The sequence below is a fragment of the Corylus avellana genome, chromosome ca1 (genome assembly GCF_901000735.1).
Source record: "Corylus avellana chromosome ca1, CavTom2PMs-1.0".
Lineage (NCBI taxonomy): Eukaryota > Viridiplantae > Streptophyta > Magnoliopsida > Fagales > Betulaceae > Corylus > Corylus avellana.
Window position 1 is genome coordinate 4,930,789 of NC_081541.1, and position 9,778 is coordinate 4,940,566.

The 9,778-nt window shown below is 34.5% G+C and overlaps 2 protein-coding genes across 2 annotated transcripts; both read left to right on the forward strand.

Moving 5' to 3' along the window:
- Positions 1-1,275: 1,275 nt before the first annotated feature.
- On the forward strand, positions 1,276-4,665 carry LOC132167055 (esterase-like). The gene is made up of 5 exons (XM_059577950.1): positions 1,276-1,737; positions 3,007-3,216; positions 3,404-3,573; positions 3,924-4,188; positions 4,280-4,665. The coding sequence occupies exons 1-5, from the start codon at positions 1,383-1,385 to the stop codon at positions 4,534-4,536; spliced, it is 1,257 nt and encodes a 418-aa protein (XP_059433933.1). The 5' UTR covers positions 1,276-1,382; the 3' UTR covers positions 4,537-4,665.
- A 1,585-nt stretch (positions 4,666-6,250) lies between these two features.
- LOC132166888 (esterase-like) lies at positions 6,251-8,787 on the forward strand. Its single transcript, XM_059577739.1, has 5 exons — positions 6,251-6,574; positions 7,303-7,515; positions 7,622-7,791; positions 8,140-8,404; positions 8,499-8,787. Exons 1-5 carry the CDS (start codon positions 6,310-6,312, stop codon positions 8,753-8,755), a joined length of 1,170 nt encoding a protein of 389 aa, XP_059433722.1. The 5' UTR covers positions 6,251-6,309; the 3' UTR covers positions 8,756-8,787.
- Positions 8,788-9,778: the final 991 nt, after the last annotated feature.

The window sequence follows — 9,778 nt, forward strand, 5'->3', positions numbered from 1 at the left end:
ATCGTATCTTTTTTTTTTTTTTTTTTTTTGAAAAATATGAAACTTACATTGATGAAATTTCACGAACATAAAGGTATTACATTACTGAGCATATAGCTCTGAAAAATCATAGCCAAAAAAGCTATGAAGGTTACAAAGTCATAAAAATGACTTTAAGCTCCGCTAACCCATGTACAATTACATTTAAGGGAACAGATATGCTTCACACAGACTAGATCTAAGACATGGATAGCCCAAATACAAAAAAAAAAAAATAAAAAAAAATAACTAGATACTAAAAATTCGGCCGTGAGAGTTAAGCCCCCACACAGATCTACTTCATTCTCAACCCGAAGGCCCAGACAACAAATCCATCATTAACCTGAAGGTCAGGACAAACAAAAAAAAAAACAAAAAACAAAAACCCCACAAGCAGCGGAGGAGCACGGCATCGTAGATATCCTTTTGGAAGACACGCCTTGGACGAAGAAGACGATCAGATCTAAGGTTGAAGAGACTAGATCTAGATCTACAAACTATATCTATAGCAACTCACCAGAAATAGAGACCGAAGGAGCCTACAAAAAAGACACCGAGCACTGCTACTGTGAAAGGGGATGAGGGATCTTCCCTCCTCTTGAAGTTCTTCTTGGTATCTTAATAGTGAAACAAGTTAAGAATCAAAATTTGATAAGCTCACAATTTCTTAATCATTATTGTAACACTCCATCTCACGTGTGAGCTCAAACTCTTTTTTAATAGGTGGGGCCCAACACGTGAAATATTTAATTTAAATGAAGGGTCATTTGACAGAGTCGATGTTAGAACTTAGGGCATTTGCCCTGATACTATGTTAAATTACCACTTATCCGAAATGCTTAAGTTAATAGAAAAAGATAAATTTAATCACTTAATCATTATTTTAACAAGTTCCAACTCAACGTGTAGGGTAAGTGGCAAAATTCTAATAATAAGCCAAGACAATTAATTGATCAAGCTTTGAAAGATAGCCATCAAAGACGAAGACTTAAAAAAGATAGATTCTGAACCATATATAAGATGTAGAAACGGACATGAATATTGACCCAAGTAAGTTATTTTGTAAAGGCCATACGAATTACTACACCTTTTATTATAATTCTCTCACAAATTTTATGTATGTGAGAATTGCCCTTCTTATAGACACGTGAAGGATGAAGGGTGAAAATGCTTTATAATTTTCCGAGATCATATTTGTCAATAAAAGCTACAATAATTCTAACAATACTTTTCAAGAATTTAAACTAGTCAAATTGTGGAACATTTTTTCCTCGTAAGCTTATCACTACATCTTAAAGATGAATGGGAAATTAAACAACCTTTGACAACCAACAATCTTTCTAGATCTATGCTCTTGTATATATATGATAAGATGTCCAGCTTTCCTTCCATTCCAAACATCAAGCTCCCTTCTTGGTTTCCTTTCCATTTGCATCTCTCGCTTTGTTTCTCCAAATATGGAGTCTCCTATCATTCTCAACTACTTCACAATTTCTGTCTCTTGCTTTTGCATGATTTTATTGTATGCTTCCACACTGAACCCTGTGTTTGCTCTGGAAAATTGTACCTTTCCGGCAATCTTCAACCTTGGAGACTCAAATTCTGATACCGGTGGATTAGCTGCTGCCTTAATAACACCGACACCCCCATATGGGGAGACCTTTTTTCACATGCCTGCTGGAAGGTTCTCAGATGGCCGGCTCATTATCGATTTCATGGGTATGTTATATGTCTAACCTTGACTGTTACCATATATATATATATAGACTACTTTCCTCATTAATGGTAGAAATTAAAGGCTGTTTTTTGGTCTGTAAAATATTGCAGAAATAGAACACAGTAGATAGATTGAATTAGTAGGCCCATCAGATACACTCATTTTCTATCTCATTGATATTTAGCCATTTGTCCTTCATATAAACATGAATTCATGATGGAAAAGCATAATATCCAGGTCAGCATATTCACGGGCTATCCTGCAGAAAACTGTCTAAGAGCAGTAACCCCAGAAGAAAACAAAAAACCATTAGGATCCATGGGGTACCAAACTCCAAACCCATTGCTTTTTTCCACTTCTTGTCAAATCCAAACCTTATATATATATATATATATATCCCTTCTGGGTAGGAAAGAGCCTTGTCAAGGGTTTCTTCATGTGAAGAAAAGTTTTTCTTTTGTGCGGCTGATGAAAAAAGATTGGTCAGTGAAGCTGTAGCTTAGTAGAAATGACAAAAAAAAAAAAAAAGGGGGGTGGGGTTTGTTTGTTAAAAACTTTTTCTAATTAACTGGGGGGTGGGGTTTGTTTGTTAAAAACTTTTTCTAATTAACTGGGGGGGGGGTTTGTTTGTTAAAAACTTTTTCTAATTAACTGTTTTCTTGTTTTAAAATAAAAACATTAATAAACTACTTGAAATACAAAATATTTAAAACTGTTTTTACTTTTATGCCAAATCAAAACACTTTTTTCTTTTAAAAAAAATAAAACACATTAAACTGAACCTCCCCTTCAAGTTTTATATATTGAGTTGAATTGTGTTGATTTTTTTCTTCTTTCCATTATATTCTCTCTCATAGCTGCCATTTTCTACTAGATTTATAGAGTATGATAGACTAAGACTAACATTTAATCTTAGCCCTTCTTCAAGAGATTAAGCTAGTAGCTGGTAGTGGTGTAGGGTCACAATTTTCTAGGGTTTCATAGTGAGCTATGAACCTTCGTTATTTAAGGGCCTGGGCCCTGGGCCATGTTAAAATAACATTGGCTCATCTCTCTTGCTCACCATTGAAGCAAGCACTGTCAAAAGGGACAAATCTTGCAGTCTAGACCTATTGTCTCATCCTTCTCATCACTTGGCCTACCCTCTTAATTTATTGTGGCCTCAAATTAATTCTCTTTTTTTCCTTTTTCGGATGCATAATTCCCATTTCCTTACATTATTAAATTACATATATAGATGTAACCCTTCAATCTTGATTGTGTGGTTACAGCAAAGAGTGTTGGTCTCCCGTATCTGAGTGCATATCTTGATTCTCTGGGGACCAACTTTAAGCATGGTGCAAATTTTGCCACGGCTGCCTCCACAATCAGATTGCCGGCACAAATTATACCCGGAGGTGGATTTAGTCCCTTCTATCTCAACATCCAATACTCACAATTTGTGCAGTTCAAATCCAAATCACAAACTATAAGGGAAAAAGGTACATTACTTATACCCTTACCCCCACTTTTTTGTAATATTATTTAAGATTGAAGGAATTTTCGCTGGTTCTGTTTGAGTAATGTTATATATTACACCCTTATTTCGCTTGTATTTTACTATGTTAAACATCTATATTATGATCAACTACCTTTCTGCATTAAGCATGGCCTTTGTTTTTCTTGCAGGAGGAATATATGCAAATTTAATGCCCAAGAAGGATTATTTTCCAAAAGCTTTATACACATTCGATATCGGTCAGAATGATCTTGGTGAAGGATTCTTCGGTAACATGACTATAGAGGAAGTCAATGCTTCTGTCCCCGATATAGTCAACAACTTCTCTACTAATGTTAAGGTAAATTAAGACTATGATTAATCATTCATAATGGGCTGCCTTGGGCTACCCCTATTATTCATGATCATTTCCCTGTCCGATTTGCAAAGAATTCAGGCAGGGGAAGAAAGAGATCAGGAATGCGGGTTCTCGGGCATTCGAGTACGTCTTGAGGTTTTATAGGGTGTGGAGCTAACCTACTGGGACACTCTTGGACCCTTACCTTTTTTCTCATTTTGTGTTCGAATTATTTAGAATTCAAGCCAAAAATCCCGACCTATTACTCCTAGGAAATATATTTACTCTTTAAGACTTAATTAAGAAATAATATTTTCAATGAGGTAACTGGGTTTTGTTTTATGATGACGTAGGCAATATATGATTTGGGAGGTAGATCATTTTGGATCCACAACACCGGACCAATTGGTTGCCTTCCCTATATTTTGGCCAATTTTCTATCAGCTCAAAGGGACAGCCATGGTTGCGCAAAGCCCTATAATGATGTGGCTCAATATTTCAACTACAAGTTGAAGGAAGTCGTAGTTCAGCTGAGGATCGATCTTCCTTTAGCTGCAATTACACATGTAGACGTCTACTTTGCCAAGTATTCTCTATTCAGCGAATCAAACAAACATGGTAAGCGTTACATGAGAATCACATGCTCTAAAAATAAACGTTAATGCACGTAAGAATTTTCAAGTGTATAATTTTGGTTGAAAAAATGCAGGATTTGAGCTTCCGCTTGTTGCTTGTTGTGGGTATGGAGGGAAGTACAACTATAGCAGTAGTGTTGGGTGTGGAGGAACAATTACAGTAAATGGAAGCCAAATATTTGTGGGTTCATGTGAACGCCCCTCAGTCAGAGTAAATTGGGATGGAATTCACTACACCGAGGCTGCAAATAAGTTTGTTTTCGACAAAATTTCAACTGGAGCCTTTTCAGATCCACCCATACCCTTGAAAATGGCATGTCATCGTGTTTAATAAAATGCCCTTGTATATGGCATATATTTGAAAGATTCATGTTAAATCTTGTCAATTTAAAGTGTTTTATCATTATATATATTAATGTGTAATAATTGTAAACTAAGCAAACGCTATCTTAATACTCGTTCCAAGATTATTAATATGAAAATGCTTGGAGTACTACAATTTTTTTACAAATTTACGTGACAATATCTTAATGGGGAAAAAATTTAGGAACAAAATTTAATAAATAAATTTAATTGTTTAATGGTTGAAGTGGTAAGCGTCACAAAGACTACCATAAAAGCTATAATATCTCTAATAGTACTCCATTAAAATTTGAAGAAAAAGTTTTATTGACCATGCTTTTAGGTAGGTGTTATTATTATTTTTTATTTTTCTGAGCAATAAAGAAAACAAGGGAAGGAGATTGCAAGATGGAGTCTGTAGCGTCCCATATCGCTTGGGTGTGGAAAAATAGATTTGTTTATATAGAGCATGTTCTTTGTAAATGATATAAGGTCTTTTGAGGTAAACCCAATAAACCAAAAAACAAATGCTTCGAAGTCCCTAAATTTGAATTACAAAGAGGACAAGAGCATGGATGGCAGGTAGGTGCTTGGATTTTGCTAAAATCATAATTAAATAATTAAATTTATTTTTTCTAATCAATTACGGTTTATAAGACAATTGGGCCTTGTTGGGTAATGGACATGTATATGATTTTTGATTTGAGGTGATTGATGTGATATAAAGTAGATAGAAGTTTTAAATTTTTTGTATGAAAAAATTTTGTTTTATTGTGATTTTTTTTATTTAAATAACAATAAAAAATTATTAATATGGTATAAAAAACAAAAATGATGAAAAATTATTTTATTTTATTTTTAAAAAATGAGATTTGTAAGCCGCCAAACAAGGCCTCAAATATTGTAACAGGCCCTTAAGATGAAAGAAAAATTTTCGGGGTAATTACCTTTTGCTCTCATGAACTACAGCGTCTTGGCACTTTTCCCCTATGAATTATCAACTATGACACCTAATCCCATCAAACTACCATCTTATGACAAAAAGCCAAATTCTGTCAGTTAAAAGGGTTAAAATTGACGGTCAACGGTCATGTGTAAGTCATGTGCCATTTTAAATTTTTTTCTTCCACTTTTGCCCTCACTTCAAACAAATAAAGTTAATATGTTTAAAAGGTATAAGCGTCATTTTCTTGATTTGAAGTGAGGGCAAAAGTGGAAGAAAAAAATTAAAATGTGTGAGTTAAGCTCACACATTTTAATTATTATAATTATTATAATTATTATCTTACAAATTTGATGTGTGAGTTAAAACTCACACATTTTAATTATTATAATTATTATCTTACAAATTTGATGTGTGAGTTAAGCTCTTCTTATAGACACGTGAAGGATGAAGGCTGAAAATGCTTAATAATTTATCAAATTATTAGCTCCGACATCATATTTGTCAATAAAAGCTGCAATAATTTTAACAATATTACTTCTCAAGAATTTAAACTAGTCAAATTGACTAGTACACATCAGTGGTACATTTTTCCACGTAAGCTTATCACGTACTTTTCAAAGATGCATGAATGGGAAATTAAGCATCCTTTGACAACAAACAATCTTTCTAGATATATGCTTTTGTGTACATATATATATATATATATATATATATATATAAGATGTCCAGCTTTCCTTCCATCCCAAACATCAAAGAGTACTCCCTTCGTGGTTTCCTTACCATTTGCAATATCTCTCTCGCTTTGTGTCTACAAATATGGAGACTCCTATCATTCTCAACTACTTCACAATTTCTGTCTCTTGCTTTTGCATCATTTTATTGTATGCTTCCACACTGAACCCAGTGTTTGCTCTGGAAAATTGTACCTTTCCGGCAATCTTCAACTTTGGAGACTCAAATTCTGATACCGGTGGTTTAGCTGCTGCTGCCTTATTAACACCGACACCTCCTTATGGGGAGACCTTTTTTCACATGCCTGCTGGAAGGTTCTCAGATGGCCGGCTCATTATCGATTTCATGGGTATGTTATATGTCTAACCTTGACTGTTACCATATATATATATATATATATATATATATAGACTACTTTCCTCATTAATTTGCTAATGCTCAGTGGGGTCTTCCAGCTACCGATTTCAGTGTGAAAATGGTAGAAACTAAATGCTGTTTTTTGGTCTGTAAAATATTGCAGAAATAGAACACAGTAGATAGATTGAATTAGAAAACGGAACCGTTAATGTACTTGTAGAAAACTGAACCTTCCCTTCAAGTTTTATTGAGTTGAATTGTGTTGCTTTCTTTCTTCTTTCCATTATATTCTCTCTCACAGCTGCTACTTTCTACTTGATTTATGGCGTATGATAGACTAAGACTACCATTTAATCTTAGCCCTCCTTCAAGAGATTAACCTAGCTAGTAGCTGGTAGTGGTGTACGGTCACAATTTTCTAGCGTTTCATAGTGAGCTATGATTATCAACCTCCGTTATTAAGGGCCTGGGCCATGATAAAATAAAATTGGCTCATCTCTTTTGCCTGCCATTGAAGCAAGCACTGTGAAAAGGGACAAATCTTGCAGTCTAGACCTATTGTCTCTTTCTTCTCATCACTTGGCCTACCCTCTTAATTTATTGAGGCCTCAAATTAATTTCTTTTTTTTTTCTTTCTTCTTTTGGATGAATAATTCTCATTTTCCTTACATTATTAAACTACATAGATGTAAACCTTCGACCTTGATTGTGTGGTTACAGCAAAGAGTGTTGGTCTCCCGTATCTGAGCGTATATCTTGATTCTCTGGGGACCAACTTTAAGCACGGTGCAAATTTTGCCACGGCTGCCTCCACAATCAGGCTACCGGAAATAATTATGCCAGCCGGAGGTGGATATAGTCCCTTCTACTTAGACGTCCAATACTTACAATTTGTGCAGTTCAAGATCAGATCACAAATAACAAGGCAAAAGGGTAAACTTTCTCAAATTCAATTTAATAAATTAGTATTTATTTGTTTAGATTGGGGGTGCTTAATTGTAGATATCGATATTATCAACTACCTTTGTTTTTCTTGCAGGAGGAATATATGCAAATTTAATGCCCAAGAGGGATTATTTTCCAAAAGCTTTATACACATTCGATATCGGTCAGAATGATCTTGGTGAGGGATTCCGTAGCAACATGACTATAGAGGAAGTCAATGCTTCTGTCCCCGATATAGTCAACAAGTTCTCTACTAATGTTAAGGTAAATTAAGACTATGATTAATCATTCATAATGGGTTGGCTTAGGCTAGCCCTATTACTCATTTCCCTGTCGGATTTTCAAAGAATTCAGGCAGGGGAAGAAAAAGAGGAATGCGGGTTCTCAGGTGTTCGAGTACGGATCTTCAGGTTTTTTGGGGTGTGGGACCGACCTACTCGGATTGTATTCTTGGACCTTTACCTTTTCTCTAATTTTCTCTCTAAATTCAACCTGAAAATCCCGACCTATTAATCCTAGGAAAAATATTTACTTTTTATTTTTAAGGCTTAATAATTAAGAAGTAAAATATAAAATGATGAGATAACTAGGTTTTGTTTTATGATGATGTAGGCGATATATGATTTGGGAGGTAGATCATTTTGGATCCACAACACAGGACCAATTGGTTGCCTTCCCTATATTTTGGCCAATTTTCTATCAGCTCAAAGGGACAGACATGGTTGCGCAAAGCCCTATAATGATGTGGCTCAATATTTCAACTACAAGTTGAAGGAGGCCATAGTTCAGCTCAGGATCGATCTTCCTTTAGCTGCAATTACACATGTAGACGTCTACTCCGTCAAGTACTCTCTATTTAGTGAACCAAACAAACATGGTAAGCGTTACGTGTGAATCACATGCTCTAAAAATAAACGTTAATGTATGTAAGAATAATTTTCAAGTGTATAATTTTGGTTGAAAATATGCAGGATTGGAGCTTCCACTTGTTGCTTGGTGTGGGTATGGAGGGAAATACAACTATAGCAGTAGTGTTGGGTGTGCAGGAACATTTACAGTAAATGGAAGCCAAATATTCGTGGGTTCATGTGAACGCCCCTCAGTCAGAGTAAATTGGGATGGAGCTCACTACACCGAGGCCGCAAATAAGTTTATTTTTGATCAAATTTCAACTGGAGCATTTTCAGATCCACCCGTACCCTTGAAAATGGCATGTCATCATGCTTAATAAAATGCCCTTGTATGTGGCATATATTTGAAAGATTCATATATATATATATATATTAATGTGTAATAATTGTAAACCAAGCACACAGTATATTAATACTCGTTCCAAGATTATTAATATAGAAAATGCTTGGAGTACTATAATTTTTTTATAAATTTACGTGACAATATCTTAATGGTGAAAAAAATTAAAGAACAAAATTTGATAGATAAATTTAATTGTTTAATGGTTGAAGTGGTAAGCATTACATGGACTACCATAAAAGCTATAATATCTCTAATAATACTCCTTTAAAATTTGAAGTGGAAAAAGTTGTATTGACCATGCTTTCAGGTAGGTGTTATTATTATTTTTTAGGGTTAAATTCACTTTACCCCCCTAATTTTCAGAAAATTTTCAATTCGAAACCTAATGTTTAACAATGTATCTCCCTAATGTGTCAAAAATCTTCAATTCAAATCCTCAATTACTAATTTTAGTCTAATTTGACAGAAATAATCTCACGTGCGTCTCACATGGGATTTTGATGCTCTCTATTCCAATTTAGCCCTCATTAAAATCTATGAAATTACATAATTACCCTCAATTTAATAGGTTTTAATGTGGGTAATTACATAATTTTATAGATTTAGTAAGGGCAAAATTAGAATAGATGGCATCAAAATCTCACATGAGACGCACGTGGGATAATTTCTGTCAAATTAGACTGAAATTAGTAACGGAGGGTCTGAATTGAAAATTTTTGAAACATTAGGGGGGTACATTGCCAATTTTTAAATAGGGTTAAATACCTCAAAACCCCCTAGGGTTTAGCAACTTTATTTTTTCCCCCCTGGGGTTTCATTTTTATCACAGGAGGTCCCTGTGGTTTTGATAAGTGACCAAATTAGTCCATCCATTAGTTGACCGTTAGGACTGACACGTGGACCAATCAGACGTCGACACGTGGCACATATATTAATTTTTTTTTAATTTTTTTTAAAAAAATTAAAAATATATATATATATTTTTAAATTTAAAAAA